This window comes from Oxyura jamaicensis, chromosome 4, assembly GCF_011077185.1.
Source record: "Oxyura jamaicensis isolate SHBP4307 breed ruddy duck chromosome 4, BPBGC_Ojam_1.0, whole genome shotgun sequence".
Classification (NCBI taxonomy): Eukaryota; Metazoa; Chordata; class Aves; order Anseriformes; family Anatidae; genus Oxyura; species Oxyura jamaicensis.
In genome coordinates, this window is record NC_048896.1 from 93,485,799 (window position 1) to 93,503,103 (window position 17,305).

Genomic DNA, 17,305 nt, shown 5'->3' on the forward strand with positions numbered 1-17,305 from the left:
TCCTGGCGGGGCTCCGAGCAGCGCTTTGTCCTCCTCGAGGACGCCCAGCTGGGGCGTGAAGGATGGGAAGGAAAAGACTGGCGTGGAAATCGAGCCACGGGGGGGCAAAATGAGGGTTTGGTGGGTTTGGGGAGCAAGGGCTGATGAGAGGAAACATTAGGAGATGGATCTGGTTTTACAGATGTAGCTCCTATGTATATAGTTTTTATGAACCCCTTTCCAGCCTTTTCAGACCTTATTTTAGCAAGACCAAAATCTCCCCACAACCCCCTGCTGGCCCCGTAATGCCTTGACGTGCCCAGGTCACCGTGGGTCCATCGCATCCCGCTCCCACCCATCCCATCCCGCTCCCACCCTGGTCTGTGGGAGAAAGGTGTCGGAGCGAGCGTCGGGACCCCTCTCAAATCCCCCGTGTCAGTGCCGGGGGGAGGCACAGAGCTCCAGCCCGGAGCCGCTGCGGCACGGCTGGGTCGGAGCAGGGGGCTCGGCAGCCTCAGGGCACGGCAAATTTCAGCTGTGCGGCACCAAAACCCCCGGCGTTCGGGTGGGCCGACGTGGTAAAGCAGCATCTCTCTGGTTATGCAGCTCTGGGAACCCCCGTCGAGCCATTTGTCCTGGGTTTTGCTCTGCTCGCTCGTAGGGCGAGCTGGACGCACGTGCACCTAAAGGCTGCCGCGCTGAGTCTCGTCCATTTACACGGCGAGCAAACGAGCTGAATTTGCCCGGGGGGGGGGGGGGGGGGGGGGGGGGGGCAAAAGGCGAAAAACCCCCCCAAAACCGTTTTTACTGGAGGGGGGCCCCCCCCCCCCCCCCGGTGCCGACCAACTCCCGGCGCTCGGTGGCGGCGCGGGGCTCGCGCGGAGCCAGCTGGGCGCCGGGGCGCACCCTAATTAGCAGCCTCCGATTTTTCTGGTTTCATAATCAGCGATCTCGGCTGCACCAGGAGGGTTACTGTGGCAACAGGGCCGAACCGCTCCGCGGTGCCGCGTCCCCGCAGGTAAAATCCCTCTTTTGCACCTTGCCTCCGCACTTTTCTTAGCCGGGGGCTGCTCCCCGCTCCCTGCGCCGCTGTCCCGGGACAGGGTAAGCACCATCGGCCGGAGCTGCATGACCGAGCGCGTGCCTTTTGAATCAGGGCTCAGGCTCCCTAACGGGATTTCAAGGCAACGATCCCCTCCCACACCTTTGTTTCAAGGGGGATGCTCCGGGGCTGGGTCACCGGGAGCGTATCCCGCAGCTGGGATGCCCCCTCTCGACCCCGCAGAACGGGCTGCGCCCGAAGCGTGCCTTGGCTTATTTTATTTTGGCTTGGTTTCTTTTCTTTTGGCTCCCTCTTCTCGCCCTCGTTTCCCCTGCCCACGGGCCGTTTGCTCGCTCTCCAGGCCGCACCGTGTTGGGTAGGGATGGCGCTGGGCTAAATAAGGGCCGGGCTTCGTCCCAAAGCCACTGGTCCTGAACAGGAGCCGCCGGGCCGAGCGCTCCCGCTCCGTGTGCTACAAGTGGTGCCTGGAACAAAGAAGGGGAAACCCTAAAAGATGCTCTTGACAAAAAATAGATGTACTTCCTCTACCCCCTGACTTCTCTTTTTTTAATCTTTAATTTTTGGGGGGTGATGAAGCTGGGATTGCCCAGCCCCACTCCCGTCCCCTGGGCGTTGGCTCTCTGCTTTTCGGGGACGCCCGTGTCCTGCCCTGCGGGGCGATGTGCAGCCTGGAACAAAGGCTGGAACCCTGGGAACCGGGCGGCTCCCTCCTGCTCAGCTCACCGCTCCCATTTTCATTCACGTTTCACCTTTTATTTTGGCTTTGCACCGCTCTGATCACCGCTGGGTCCTTCGGGCAAGCCCTCCGGCTGCTCATTCCTCCGGTGCTCCGGCTCCACAAAGCTGCCACCCGTTGTCCCCTCCACACCTTCCCACCAGCTAACCCCCGCCGTGCATCCCCTGCGGGGCTCTCCCCGCCGCGTTTTCCCAACCCCGCGCTGCCCGGGAGGAACGTGGAGGTGCTGCAAACCCGCTGGGCACGGACCCGTCCCGGTTTGTCCTGGCTCAGCGGTGCGCCAGCCCCCCCGGTCCATCCTCAGCCAGCAGGGTGCCAGCAGCGGGCAAATTAAGCCCGGCCTCATTAGGAGGATCATTAGGAAAATTATTAATAGGAAAATAATCGGCTCTCTTTGTAGCTCCCGTCCCTCCGAGGGGCTGGGGCAGCTCCCAGCGATGCGTCCGCTCGGAGGGGCGGCGGAGCGCCGCGGTGCTGGTCAGCCCTGGGATGCTCCGGGCTCCTTTGGAGGCATCTCTCGAGGCTTCCTTTCCCCTGAGGAGCTAAATTTCTGTTCTCTCTCGGCTCCTAGGAGGTGAGGCTGGCCTCGTACACACCACAGGGGCTCTTGCAGTGGTCACTGGGGCTTTTTCCCCGAGCTGGCGGCACGCTGCTCGCCTTGAGCACGCGGCGCCGGTGGCTCCGAGGCTCTCAAATCCCTGCAGGTTTTCCCTCCCGAAACGCTCGCAGGTTGTTCTCAGCTACGGCCTCCAAGGTCCTTGCGGGTATTTGTGAGCGAATGAAAGGTGTAAAAAAGGGGAGTAAAAAGCCAGCCTGCGTGATAGGAGAAGAGGCCGAGCCTCGGGGATTTCCACCTGGCAGCAGCAGAGGTAGGAAGGGACCTCGGGGAGCAACCTTCCTCCCAGCTCGGGCTGGGGAACACCCGCTCCTGTTCTCTTAACCCACCCGCGATGGTTTCGCGTGGCTGTCCCTGATTCCCCGCGCACGTACCCCGATGGTGCCCCGTCTGCGTTACCAGCTCTTCGAAAGAGGGCTCTGAATTCCCTTGTGGCGAGTAAACAGTGAGAATTTGGGGGACAGGTTGGGCGGGTGCTCGGGGGTGCAGAAAGCGGAGCCCCGAGCTCGTCCTTCCTCCTCGTGGGGCGTTCGTCACCGTGGAAGTGGAAGTGGAAGGCGCCTGCTTGTTTAAAAGGGGGGGGGGAAGGGAATTGTGCGTTTTAAGGGAGGGCGAGCGGTCGCCGTGATTCATCTTTTCTGTTGAGGAGTGGCAAAGCAGAGGGCGGGGTGGGGGAATGATGCTCAGTGACACATCAAAGCCCTCGGTTCAGCTTGGGAGACACACGCGGGGGGGGTTAGTCACCGCGGGTTAGCGCAGCAAAACGCTTTCCCCCCCCCTAAAAGCGGCGTCTCCTCCTCTCGGCGACGGTGGCGAAACGCCCGGTCCTTGTGATCCCGGTCCTCTGCCCCACGAGGAGCTGCTGGAATTGCCTCGTCTGGGCCAAAACCCCCGGCAGAGGGGTTTGCCTTGGCCTTTCGGGGCATCCCACGTGTCTGATCCGGGGCAGGAGTTTGGGACGAGCCCCGTTCCCCGCGGGCTCCGCTCTCACCTCGCCGCAGCTCCCCTCCTCTCCACGGCCTCTCAGGGTCGGGATCGATGCCGGGCACCGCGAAACCACGCTGCCCCCGGCTGCTTCAACACCCCGGGCACACAGGGATGGAGGGGATGGGGAGCGAGGGAACGGCACGTTTTGTTTTCCAGGACGGCTGCGCCGTGCTCGCAGCCTGCTGCCACCAAACAAAGCCGGCTTCCCCCTCTCTTTTTTCCTTGCCCTTGCTCTGCTGGGAGCTGCCTCAAAGGGCTTGGCAGCCAAAACGGGGAGGTGCTCCTGCGGCCAGATCCCCCCCTCCCGCCCCCGGCAGCACTCCGGTACCATTTTTAAGCCACTCTTTACTTTCTCGAGCAGTTATTTCCTCCCACACGCCAGCGCCAATCCTCCCCACGAGACCTGCAGCTTTCCACAACCCCGACCCCGAAGCTCGGAGCGTGGCGGAGGGGCAGCGGCTCCGGGGGCACCCTCGGCGCGGTCCTGGCAGCGCGGCCAGCGGAGAGCTTCGTGTTTGGGATCGTTCCCGAGATCCCCCCCGGGCTGAAGCCGAGGGCTGCAGCCGGCTCCTTGCCCCTTGGCAGAGCCGGAGACGTGACGTCAGGGTGTTTTTGCGCGGCGCTCACAGGATGCTGCAGGCAGCCAAGGGCTGTGCTGAGGGCGATAACATGACAAGTATTTCCTCCCCGGCTTCCGAACCAGCGGGGAGGGAGACGAGGGGGAAGGGAGCCTCGGGTCGCTCCGGCTTTTCGGGGTAAAACCCGGGAGGATTTTTATGGTAGGGACCGGGCGCGGCGCACCTGTATCCGTGCTGCCTTTGGGGATAAGGAGGATTTTTAAAGAGCTGGGGCTGGGAGCGAGCCGCCCCCTCCCCGGGATGGAGCCTCGCGTGACGCAGCTTTTTGGCACTTGCTGGCTCCTCCAGATCCGTTTTTAGGGGATGAAGCTGGTGGCCGGGAACAGGAGCAGCTCCCAGGGTGTTTTGTTCCACGGTCTGGTGATGCTCTCGGGGCTGCCTGGGATCCTTTTGCTCTCGATGCTCACAGCCTTTTCCTAAAGCCCTAAAAAAAGCCGGAGCTCACCCAGGACGTGCATGGCCCGGCTGCATCCCTCTCTTTCATCCTGAAAACGGGGCAAAGCTCAGGAAAACGCAGCGATGTGCTGCTCGGAGACCTTTCCACGCAAACGGTCCCGTTAACAGCTTGCACCGAATTTCTCAGGCGCCGAGTGCCGTGTGCCAGCCAAACCCTGCCGCTGCAGCTCCCCCACGGAGCCGTGCCCGTCCTTAGCGCATCCCATGCTGCAGCAGGACCTCGGGGAGGCTTTGCGAGGCCAGCCCTGCTCTGGCCAACACCTGGCGGCCCAAAAGGCTTCAAGGTGACCCAGGCAGGCACCGTAACCCGCGGCTCAACCTGCCGCAGGGGTGGCTGCTCCCATCGTTGGGACCCCTCGGAGCCAGCCCTGGCAGATGCGGGGCCGGCCGCGCAACGGGCTGAAGGCAAGCTCTTAACCTCTCCTTCTGCTTCCCTTCCCCGTGGCCAAAAGGGGTCTGTCCGACCTCCTGAGCCCTGAGCTCCGTGAAATCTTCGGCCAGTTGGTCATCGGGGGGAGGAAGAGAATGTAGGAGGGCGGAGGTGGCGGTGGGAGGACGCCGCGGGGCCGGCTGGGGCTGGGAGGACCCCGTGTTTCTGATGTTTCCAGCGTCTTCATGACTTCAGCCTTGTCCTTTTGCCCAGATTTTGGGATGGGTCTCGACCGAAGCATCTTCAAATAAACACGACGAGAACAAACAAGGCGAGATGAGCTGAAGGGGAGCAGGATTTAGGCTGGATCGCAGGGGTAAAACCCGTGCTGGCGGCACGAAGCACGGAGGAGGGTGCCAGTGGGTGCCGGGTGGAGCCCACGCTGAGCTCCCGGTCTTGGGACGCTTGGGGCAGGGTTTGGGCATCTCACCTCCTGCTTCCCTTTGTCCAAGCCTCTGATGTCTGGTCAGGAGGAGGCAACCGTACCTGGGCTTTAGGGGCTTTTTTGGGGGGGAAAAAAAAAACATAAAAACTTGGAGCGTGTGTTTAAAGGGCTCCCACCTTTCCTGGTCCACCAGGGTGGGATTTCTCCTCCAGCTGGGGGCGTGTGGGCATCCAGAGAAATCCCGCCCACGTGCAGGGACCCCAGCTCTACCCGTACAGGACGCACAGCAGCATCCTCGCTCTGAGCTGCTTTGGGACACGGCTGATAACGGCTTCAGTAAGTGCTCCGCTTTTATTTTTCAGGTCAACATGGATCTGTGGTTCTTCGTCCTTTTGCTGGGAAGCGGCCTGGTCAGCGTAGGTGCTCGCAATGTCACAACAGGTAAGCCGTGCTCCTTGTCGCCTCCCCTAGTCCATTTTCAGGGGGAAAGCGGGGCTCGTGTGCTCGGCGTCTCACCTCTCCTGCCCTTCGGTTAGCTGAGCTACAGTAAAAGCATCTGAGAAAAGAGAGGTGCTGGTAGGTGGGGACCTGCAGGTTTCTCTCCTAGCAAACACTGAGGCTCTCTTACAGGGCTCTGTCCTTTGTGCCTTCCCCGTATCGTATTAGGTACTCGGGTGAGCTGCTTGTAGAGGCTTCACGTCCCCACCACGTGCAGAGCTCTCTCTGCCCTGGACGCGGGATTTTTTTGCCAGTGTTTCCCCTCGTGTTTTACATCCCAACCCCTACACCCCGCAGTGCCACCGAAGGCGGTCTCAGGGTGCTCCTTTCTGCTTCCCCTGCTTTCAGAGCCCCCCGCCTCAGCGCCCACCTCCTCCAGGAGCCCCAGCAGAGCTCCTACGGCCGCTCCCGAGGACGGCAGGACGACGAGCGCCCGCGGCCTCAACGCCAGCTCTCCGGCGGCTCCTTCCACCCCGCCGTCGGAGCCGGCTACCACCACAGCCCCCAGCATCTCCCCCAACACCACCACCGTCGTCTCCAACGCCTCCACGCCGGGGATGTTGGTGCCCACCCCAGTGCCTCCGGACACCCCGCTGCTGCCCAGCGCCACGCCGCCTGCCCCCAGCACCACGGCCCCCAGCACCGAAGCGGAGGCGACCGAGGGGAACGTCAGCGCCACGGTGCCAAGCCAGGAGACCTCTTCTGCTTCCCACAACGGTAAGGCACCTTCCTCGCCTCTCCTTCTCCAGGCTGCCCCGCTCCTGGCTTTGCTTCTCTCCTCTTCTCTTGTTTTGACGAGAAGTAGGAAGGAGAAGGCACTTTGGGGCAAATTCGGTAGGGAAATACGAAATACGCCGCTCGCTGAAGTCACTGGGTCCAAACGGATTTATCCTGCTCTGCTCTCTGCAGTTCAGACAGGGAACGACAAAGCAGAGAGCAGCAGCAGCTTCTTGCCGAGACTCCGGGCGTGCCACGAGTCCCAGGATCTCGTCCTGCTTCTGTCACATTTGTTTGTCCCAATTATCCCAGAGCAGCCGAGCTGGGGATGTAGGATGATGGCAGCAGGATGGTGCCGGCCCATCTGGCAGGGTTTATGTGGGGAGGTGAGCTGATATTCTGATCAGGCATGGAGGGTAAAGCCCAAATTCAAGTGGTTTCCAGCACCGTGCCTCCCAGGACGTGCCACCCAGCCTTGTCCAGGGGACAGAAAATGCCAGTGCCACGCTCCACAAAGTGCCACACTCGGGAGCAGCGAGCGTCGCGCGGCTCCGAAGGAATTCACGTCACCTCAGCACCGCTGGTGCTGCCTTGTTAGCTTTGCCTTGCGCTGGAGCTGCACTTCTTTAGTGCGATGGGGATTTTTCGGAGAGGTTTGTTGCCCTGGCAGTTTGGGGAGCGGCGTGTAGGGGCAGCCCACCTTCAAAGAGCTGCAGGAGCAGGAGTTGACTACACGGCCATCCTGCTCCCCTTCCCCTCTTGGCGCTCATTTGTCTCATTTGAGAAAAAACGATGAGAGTGACGCAGGCGAAAGCCTCGAGCACAGCCAAAGCTGGGGTTGTGCCACACGATGCCTGCCCGCAGCGGGCTGGATTTATATATATATATTTCTTTTGTCTTTGCTGTGTTTCTGTGAGTTGTGCTGCTGTTTGTGGGGAGCTCCTCGCCCTGTGCCGGCACACGGTGCCCGTGGCAAGGCCGGAGGTGGCTTCCCACTTGGGGCCAGTCCCCCGAGCAAACGGGCGGGCCGATTCTCCCTTTATTTCCAGAAATCTGGCAAGGAGCAGCATCAGTTTTAGGGCTGCCCTCTCCATTCACCTGCACGGATCGGGGTGGAAGAGCCCTAGGAATTACACGCCGCGCGGGCAGCTCCTGCTTCTCTCACCCTTTATACATCCAACCTCTCTATGAGCAGCAGCGCTGCCGAAGTGCTTTCTGTTCCTTCTCCCTTACTACTAAGCGAAAGCTGAAGTTTATTTCCTCGTGCCTTTAGTAGCTGGCGTTTTAAAAGCAAGGCGTGCAGGAGGATGATGACAGTTGCTAAACGTGTTGCTATTTCAGGCTTTGATCTTATTAAAACGTCTGTTCCTTCGTTGCTAAGAGACTTCTGTTTTATTTTTCCGCAGGTAACTCCGACAAAAGAGGTGAGAGACGTATCTTTCGTTGCTCTTTATTCAAGCCCCGTGTAAAGACGTTGCCAGAAGCATTCTGAGGGCCCTCCTCACACGCTTTCAAAATTGCTTTTGCAAAGCGGATCTCGAGCTCTTTCCAAGAGCTGCTGACGTGTTGGTGTCTCAGCAAGCGTTGGGCTCTTGTCTTTAAAAATACGCAGTTGGGGAGCGGGTTGTGCACACCCTGTGAGATACGGGGAGCTCCTGCCGAGTCCAGCAGCATCGCTTCCTGCGCAGTGACCAAGTCCTGAGCAGCTGCTCGAGAAATTTCCTCCTCTTTTGCTTCTGAATTGCCTTCATGGACTGCGACCTGCCCTATTTGAGCAGGATCCGTTCTGCAAACGACGTGAACAATTACTACTCCCATTCATTTTGCTGGCAAGGAGTAGCAGGAGTGCATTTCTGGTAAGGTGACGGCACTTACATCCGTTTCTCCATCACTTGTCCCGAGAACCGGCGTTCCCAGCAGAATATTTCCAATTTCTCATGGCTTTAGCAGCACAGGAGGCAGGATTTGCGGGTGCTGTTTCAGCTCTGTACACCCCGTGGCAATCAAACTGATTTTCTCGGCTCGGTGCTGTCAGTACTTTGGAAATCCCGTGTCCTGGAGGGTTTTTCTGGGCGATCACACTTCCTGCTTCCCTGGCACTGCGCTGCCACTAAACCCTAAAGCCTTTTAAAGTCAGACAGGCCTGGGAAACTTGCAGCTTCCATGGAGCTGTGTCGGCTGTGGGACTGACCTCAGGAGAAGCTCTGCCGTGAGATGGATTCCTTAGAGCTTGTGCTGGAGTTTTCCTTCAAGTCGAAGGAGTATTTAGAGTAAATAGAGCAAAAAATGAGGCTGCAGCTTCAGTGCAGAGCACTGTGGAAGCACCTTGCGGGGTTTTGGCTGGCTCTGCTCATCCCAGGCTTCTCATCTGGGCTCACAATGGGATTTTTCCTGAAGTCGGATGGAAATCAGTGCTTTGCCGTTGCCTTTCCCAGCAACACCCAACTCTGGCAGCGTCTGCAAGTCCTTCCCCATCCCCTTTTAGCAATCCTGGCCTTGCACCGGCCACTGGCGGATGGAATTATGGAGATAAAGGTAGATTTTGCCTCTCAGAAGCACCAGCCTTGGCTCTTTTGTCCCCAGAAATCATCTCTGCCAGCTGCTGGTAACGCAGGGGCTTCACCAAAGAATGAAACTCAGACGTGCCTCCGGTGCGACGTGATGGGGGGATACGGTGTGCGTGTAACAGGATGCAAACTGGTGGGTGGATTTGCCCTCGGGTTAGTTCCACCTCCAGTTTTCTCCCGTCTTGGTTGGATTTTAGAGGAAAAAAAGGTAGATTAGGGTATCCCCTGGTTGGATCCCCCGTGTAACGCGTTCCCGTCCTTGGAATTTCAGATGGAACTGGGGTTTGGGTGCAAATGCTTCGATCCAAATGAACCATTCTGTGCCGGCCGTGGTGGGGACAGGACCAGCCTGGGGGTTAATGCTGCTCAGGACCTGGGGATAGGGCCAGGAGCTTCCTTCTGCTCCCCCTCGTGACCGCGGGCCAGCCTTGTGGGGTTTTCTTCCCCAGCGTCTCACGTGCTGTTCCTTTTCAGAAATACTGACCCTGCGTCTTCGCTTCCGTTTCTTTTAACCTCATGATTCTGCTTGTGGTCCCGGTTTGGGCCCCTCAACAAACTGTTTTCCTCAAGTCTTGTGGGCAGCCGGTGGCAGCGATGAGCACGAGGGGCTGCTCAGCACTATCCTGCACGGCGTGACAAAGAGATGACAGCCTGCAGACACGAGCCTGGTGTGCCTCGAATCGGAGACGTGGCCCTGCCAGGATGAGATTTAAGCATCTCGATGCCTTTCACGCTGGACCTACACGTTTGCTTTGGCATTTCAAGTCCCTGGAAGCAAAGGCTGGAAGCCCTTGTTATTGTGCAGGTGATGCCACCCCAGCTGTAACTCCCCAGGGCTGAGCTGTGAGCGAGGAGCGAGCGGAGCAGGAGCTGCAGGAGCGTTGGCACCGCTCACCGCATCTCCTGGGGAGGAGGAAGCTGCTGGGGCCCTCGGGCTCATTTCCTGCCGGGGCCGGGCAGCGAGGCGCTGGTAAGCGGCTGCGGCGGAGAAGCTCTAACTCCTCGAGCCAGATGTGGCGAAAGAAAACGCTGCAAACCCCCCCGGCATCCTGCTGTCAGATGCCGAAACCCCTGCCCGTAAATCACGGCGGCTGCCAGCAGGCGCCGCGGCGGCTGGAGCGATGCCGGGGACAGCACCGGGAGCTATGTCTGCACACCTCGTGTCCTGGAGGATGGGATGCTCCCAACGTGTTCCTGCCCCCATCCAAGCAATGGTTTGTCTGGGAAGCCTGGCAGGCACCGAGAAGGGTTTTAAAGCAAGCGGGCTCGATAAATTCCCCCCTCTGGTCCCTGCTTAGAAGCTGGCTTCTGCTTCAGCAGAGCTTCCAGGCGGGTAGGGACAGGGTTCAGATCTTGTGGTGCTCTTCTGCGGGACCTTCCCCACCAGTGAGGATGGCGATCTGTGTTCAAAGGTATCGTAGAAACATCAGTGAATCATTTAGGTTGGAAAAGACCTCCCAGCTCATCAAGTCCAACTGAATGTGGGCTGCGGTAGGGGAGAGGTGAGGGCTGGAGCAGTGCAGAGCATGCAGGAGACGGAAATGTGTCCCGATCAGTTCCCTGTTTGCTGCTGGGCTGAGGGAGATGCAGACACAGGGACCTGAGGGCTGTAGATGGAAGAACTAAGAATTGCAAGACCGGGGGAGTTTTGTTTTGTTTTTTTTTTTAACTCTGTTTGCAACGCTAGGTCATCGCCTACAAATCCTTACCCCAAAATCACGCATCTGTTGTTCAGAATAACATTCCGAGGCCTCATGGCTGCAGAAAGGGGAAAATGCAGAAATAACCAGGGTGTGCCTTGGTAGCTCTGTAGTCAGAGGATTAAATCCTGCTGGGAAGATGTGCTGCCTGCAATCGCGGAGAGGCAGAGCAGGAGCGCTGGCCCAGCAGCACCGAGGATGCTCAGAAGGTGGAAACGGGAGCCCCGGGGGCCGAGGCATGGAGACACAGCCCGGTGGCCCGTGCAGATTGACCGAGATGCTGGAAAATGAAAATCCCCCCTGCTGGCCTCGCTGCGATTTATCTGGAATATGCCCTTTAGGGCCATTTTCCTCTCTGGATAGCGTTGCCTGTCTTCCAGCTGTATCTGGGTAACTTGCTTGCTCCGACCGGTGTTTCTCTGACCTCCGGGGCAGGTAACAAACAGCTTGTTGTTACCGATCCCTGGTGGGTCCCGGAGGATGGGAACATCTCATCCTTGCCAGCCCAAGTGTGTTTGCAAGGGAACTGTGCGGTGCGTGCCCTTGAGAAGAGTCTGCGAGGAGCGAGCAATGAAGTCTGTATGGATTTAAAAGGTCACAGTTTTCACCTATTTTTATTAAAAGGATCCTTACCATTTTTCCAGAGCTCATGGGCATATTTAGAAACTTCACACACGGATCTTCACAACACAGGCAGAAGATGCTACGGGTCTGCAGGCAGCAGAGCAAAAACTTCAGCCCTGCAGCCGATGGACCACTACAGGCACTTCAAATAGTGCAGAAGGAACCCCTCGTGTGGGCCACGTCTCCGCTCTTGCAGCTTTCTCAACAGCAGTTTTCATCTCCAAGGTCACAGTTTCCAGCTCTTAGAGAAAATTGAGGTGCTGTGAGCGGTGTTGGCAGGTTTTCATCTCACCCCGATGTATCAGTACTCCTTGAATATCGGGTCATGAACCTGTCTTCGCTGCCAACCTTGACAAATGCAACCCAAATGAGTAACTGTGATGTTTGAAAGCAGAAATTGTAGAGCTCTGCCCTGTTCAATTGTGGCTCTGGATGTTTTCAGATAGCCGCTGGTTAACTGCACCTTTCTTTTCCTGTTGCAGATGAGACTCCAATTATTGCTGTGATGGTGGCCCTGTCTTCCCTCCTAGTCATAGTATTTATTATTATTGTGCTGTACATGTTAAGGTAAGAAATGCTTTAATGCTGGCTTCTCTTAGTTGACAGAAATGAATTACTGAATGAACAGGAATAAGCAAACAACGGGCTGCTTGCTATCGTGTGAGCCTTTTGTTCGGTTTCCTAAGCTATGCAAAACCGACACAGCCAGTGTTAGACATCTGTAAGGATAATGAAAATTATGTTAGGGGTTATTCCGTAAATGCTGCTTATTCCTTTCACTGTAAAGCTATTCCTTACGTGGGGTAATGCCTGTTCAGTTAGTGAAAATGTGATATTTAGGACAGGCTAAACTAAAGTCCTGTTTGTGCAGTTCCAGAGCAGGTAACTTTCCTTGCAAGGCTCAGGGCGATGGTTTGAGTAACCTGGGGAAGCTGAACACATCTCTTGAGCCAGAAGGGCCTTTGTGTGTGAAGGTGCATTATTCCTTCATTCCCATCTTGATATCAAACATGATCCACCGTCCGTGGAAGCCACGCTGTGCCATGTACATCGTGGAAGCAGCTCTTCCACTGCATGGTGGTGGGCGCTGGAGCTTGTCAGGAGCACCGGGTGATGTTGCAGCTGGAGCTGGAGCCTAACAAAGCCTTTTTATATCCATTTAGAAAAAAAATCCAAGCATTTGGGCTGCTCAAAGCCATACCCTTAATGAACCCAGCTTCTGAGTGCACGTCTGTTCAGCTAGAAGAGAGTGTTTATTCACCTGCAGTAAACATTTTAATTTACTCGACGTTCTGGTGATTAAATAATTAAAAAAAAAAAAAAAAAAAAGCAATTTCCTTAGTGGTAGAAAAATTCCCTTCGTCTCTTGGCTCAGGGCCTGCTCTCGCAGCAGTGAACCTGAGGAAAGTTTTGCCTCGGGAGATCGGCAGCACCAAAATTTTGTGTCCTCCCCACCTGGTACCGGAGCCGGCTCCAGGCCTGGAAGAAAAGGTTTCTGTTCGCCTCGTTCCCCCTGCGCCCGCCCGGTGATTCAGCAAAACACTTAACTTCAGGCAAACGGAGTGCGAGCATATGCTTCAAGTTAAAAGCACACGGAGAAGCGCTTTGCTGAATAAGGATGGATTAACTTATGTTTTACGGGCTTTGCTGAATCAGCCTGCAGCGCAGGAACTCCTTGGGGTGCCCTCTGTAAAAACCATCCTTAAAGGCCGTCCTCCTGGCCTGCACCTTGTGCCTGCAGCCTTTCTGATCGCAGTTGGCTAGAAGCTGTGTCCGTGGGCAGGGTTTTACAGGTCCCCTTAGCGCTGTTTGCTTGTTCGCCTCTTGGATCCAACTGCGAATTCATAAAGACGTGAGGAAGGGAAATGCAGCATCACTGCAAGCCAGCTGGGTTCAGCCTCCACAGTCACAGAGCCACAGAGCCACAGAACTGTTTGGGTTGGAAGGGGCCCTAAACCCCATCTATTTCCAGCCCCTGCCATGAGCAGGACCCCCTGCCCCCAGCCCAAGCTGCCCCCAGCCCCATCCAGCCTGGCCTTGGGCACTGCCAGGGATGGGGCAGCCACAGCTCCTCGGGGCGGCCTGGGCAGGGCCTCAGCGCCCTCACAGTGACAAATTTCTCCCTAATGTCTAACCGAAATCTGCCCTTTTTCAGTTTAAAGCTGTTACTCGTTGTCCTATCACTGCACCCCCTGACAAAACGTCCCTCCCCAGCTTTCCTGCAGCCCCCTTTAGGTACTGGAAGGCCGCTGGGAGGTCTCGCAGGCCCATTTTAGCAGAAGCAGGTTTCCAGGCACAAACCCTGGAAATTTCCCAAAGTGCCCCAGTTCTCCCCAAATCTGATACAGGTGGGGTCATCCAAGAAAGGAGCCAGGACCACTCTCAGGTTGTGATTTGGGAAATAGGTTTGGAGAGAGGGAAAAGAAGCGCCTGGGGTAGGCAAAGGGCTCGGCTGCTCCTCAGCTGCGAAGGCACACCACGAGGCTTAGAGCTGTGGGTGGGCACCACTCATCCAGACTGTAACCCGGCCTCTTGGTGGCTGACTCGTGATTTTCTCAACTCCCTTTTTTGCCTTAGGTTCAAGAAGTACAAGCAGGCAGGGAGTCACTCCAACTCCTTCCGCTTGCCCAACGGCCGGACAGACGATGCAGGTGAGGCTCGTGTTGCCACAACTGGGGGACAGGGGGCAGAGGCTTACAAAGCAGGTCAATTCCTACTTCAAAATACAAATGGATTGTTTTATTTGCTTTTTTTTTGGTTTATTTATTTGTAAAACAGAGCCCTGTAGAAGTCCAGGAAGCCCATGTGTTTGGCACTGTAGCAGTCTGAGCCCAGTGCAACTTCAGCAGGCAGGGCCCGCTGCGGCCAGAGGGCTGGGTGCCCTGGCTTTGTTCCCCTAATGTTTTTGCAGGAAGATATTTTTTGAATCTGTGTTTTCCTTTCTTTCTTGTTCGGAACTTTCTGTTTTCCATGATTCTGACACACTTTTATAAAATGAGAATTCTCTTCCCTACTTCAATTCCAGTGACAAATGTTTTCCCTCAAGTGTTTAGTAATGTGATCACTTCCAAAACAATTCCTCTCGAATATCCACAATATCTGTTCGACTCAAATAAGCACCTTTTTTTTTTGAAAAAACACACCTTTGTGAAATAATTCAACACCCTTCTCCCCTTTTAAATGAGGGTGACAGCTGATTCAAACTCTCGTGGAGGTCTTGACTGTAGGCACCAAGTTAACATTTCAGAGAGAAAGCAGGGAATGCATTGGCTTTTTGTTATAAAAAACTTCTCAAACTTCTGAAAGAGGCACAAAAATTACAAATGCAATTAAAAAGTCTTGTGGCAACCTGCTGGAACGTGAGTGATGTCGGTAAGAGTTGAAGAGGATCCTCCACCTCTCCAACTCAGTTCCCATCCTTTATTTGAGCTCCCCCCATATGAACCAGATGCCTTACGAGTGAGCGCTAACTGAAAATCAGCACATATTTTTCATGTTGGCAGCTAAGACCTTCCCCCCTTGAGTTTTATATTGCTGTAAGCTAAGGTGTGAACTTCATAAACCGTCAGCCGTGTTGATATAACCCTCATGTGGCCTTTCTTGGCTTCGCTTGCATTGCGCGGTAAAACCACACGCGAGAGCAGCCCTCACTGTGCTCACCTGGGAGTTACGTCACGGTCATCCTGCCAAACTTTCGGGGTTAATGAGGGTAAGGGATGACTTCAAATGAGGTAGTCTTCAAAAAGGCATAGGATGGTTGGGGTTGGAATGGAGCTCAAAGGCCCCCAGAGCGAAATCCAGGAGCAGGGACAGCAAGGTGGCCCCAAACGTGGACAGCCCAGGGTGGGGGGGTCCCCCCTCTGCCCACCTGGGTGAGGATGGGTGCCGGGCACGGAGGAGCAGCTGGGGGACACCTCTGATGCCTGGGTGTCGTTGCAGAGCCTCAGAGTATGCCGCTGCTCGCCAGGTCCCCCAGCACCAACAGGAAATACCCGCCTCTGCCCGTCGACAAGCTGGAAGAGGAGATTAACCGCCGGATGGCAGACGACAACAAGCTCTTCCGAGAAGAGTTCAACGTGAGTGCCTTTGCCTCTCCCTCTCTCCCGCAGCACGAGGGATGGATGGGAGCGGGACAGATGAATAAAGGGGTTTGTTTACTCCATCGCAGTGTATTTTTCCAGTGGACACAACCAAGCCATTACGGGGTGGTGGTGATCTTTCAGACGGGTGCAAAAGGCTTCTCTGTTTCTCTGCAAAGCGATGGGTGGTTATTGCAAGGGGGGCAGTGATTATCTGCGGCCACAGAGCAGTTTCACAGCTGATGAGATGAAGAGCGTGATGGAGAGAGAATTCAAATCTCCGTCTTCCTTCCCTTAAATCCCGCAGCTTGGGCAGGCTGCTAACAGTGTAGCGTGTATGACACACAGCAGAAAAATCCCAGTCTCATTTTGCAGAACAGCGGAGACAAAACAGCTGGTACATCAAAGTGGAAGCTACCCGGAGACTTTTACATGTTTATTGCAAAACACACACAGAGGTTTTTACCCTCGTAACTGGTTTGTAGGATCTCTCTCTCTCTTTGCCTGAGTGTGCCTGTCTGCCCACCCACCTGCTCTCATTCTGTAGGCTTTTCTTGGCACCTTCCATCCCATTGTCTAGGTTCATCTTGTGTTTAAAGTAGGTTACTGAGGAGTGGTGGGGATTTGCAGGTATGCTGAAGGCTTTCCCTCTCCTTGCCCACACCTGCGAGGCTCTTCTCCCACCTGCAGCCGTGTGCAGGGATGCCAGCTTGGGGATGCCACACAAGCAAAGGGGATAATTGAGATGATAAATAACAAGCAGGGCTACCTCTCACATTCACTGCAAAATGCAGAGAGCTTTGCTAGCAGGCTGCCCTTTGGGTTACGGTTTTCTGGGTCCAGGACGTGTCATGAATGTCTTGAGGTGGAGGAGCTCTGGAGGAGCGTCCCAGCCCACTGGTTTCCTCCCCAGTGCTGCCTTCCCTCCTCCCGATCCTCATGGCTGTGACGCAAACACCACCAACATGAACTGCTTCTAAAGTTGTGCCATGGTGTTGTCTCAAATCCCCAAACAGACAAAACAAGAGCTCTGACAGAGGAATGGAAACGACCTAGTCTGTTCGAGTAAGCTGTTAACCCTTAAACTGAACGATGGCGATTTAGAGAACAACAGCTGGCCTTCAGCACTGATTGATTTTGGCAATAAGTCAGGTATCGTGCTCTGATCATCTCCTCTGAGATGTCTAAAGCCTCTCGCTGGTATTGCTGAACTCAACAGCCACTTGAGATGATGAACCTCGTACAGTTTCATCTCGGCCAGGCAGTAACAGGCAGTTCTGAGAGACGTGATGAGGTAGGGGACAAAGTTAATAACTGTCTGGAGTGTTACACCAGGGCTGCTGGACTAGCTGGATTCCCCACTGGCCTCATTAATGAAAGAAAACCCACTGCTGGCCTGATTGTGCTGCAGGTGTGGTCTGCAAATTCATAAAACCTTAGGCCCAAGGTGTGTTACGTTGGTATTAGGGCTGTGACAAGATAAAAACCACGCTCGACTTTCCCCAGCTGTCACGCAGCTCAGTACCCCTCATGACAGAGGGGGCTGCCATTCGCTGAAACTAAATTCTTGCTGAATAACCAGGGAGGGGGATCGCCCGGGTTGTAAGTACTGGATTGCACAGAAAGCTTCCTGGTGGGGACAGGATGGTGCAGGGCAGCTCCCTCCTACCCCTGCGGGTACTCAGGCTGTGGGGTTTTGAAGCAGGGGCTTCAGTCGGGTCACGTTTGGCCTCGCTGTTAATGGAGGAAATCTCAGCAGGAGCCTCCCTGCGCAGAAACGAGCTCCCGAAACCCTGTGCTGGTGGGTTTGGTGTTGGAGGCTTTACTGCC

General features: G+C 56.0%; 1 protein-coding gene across 1 annotated transcript in view; it reads left to right on the plus strand.

Annotated features, from left to right (window-relative positions):
• PTPRA (protein tyrosine phosphatase receptor type A) overlaps positions 1-17,305 on the plus strand; it is an 86,939-nt gene that overhangs the window by 60,145 nt on the left and 9,489 nt on the right. The window contains exons 4-9 of the mRNA XM_035324183.1: positions 5,653-5,731; positions 6,137-6,505; positions 7,912-7,929; positions 11,879-11,963; positions 13,974-14,047; positions 15,336-15,472. Coding sequence (XP_035180074.1) covers positions 5,653-5,731; positions 6,137-6,505; positions 7,912-7,929; positions 11,879-11,963; positions 13,974-14,047; positions 15,336-15,472 — 762 coding nt within the window. The remainder of the gene's footprint in view (positions 1-5,652; positions 5,732-6,136; positions 6,506-7,911; positions 7,930-11,878; positions 11,964-13,973; positions 14,048-15,335; positions 15,473-17,305) is intronic.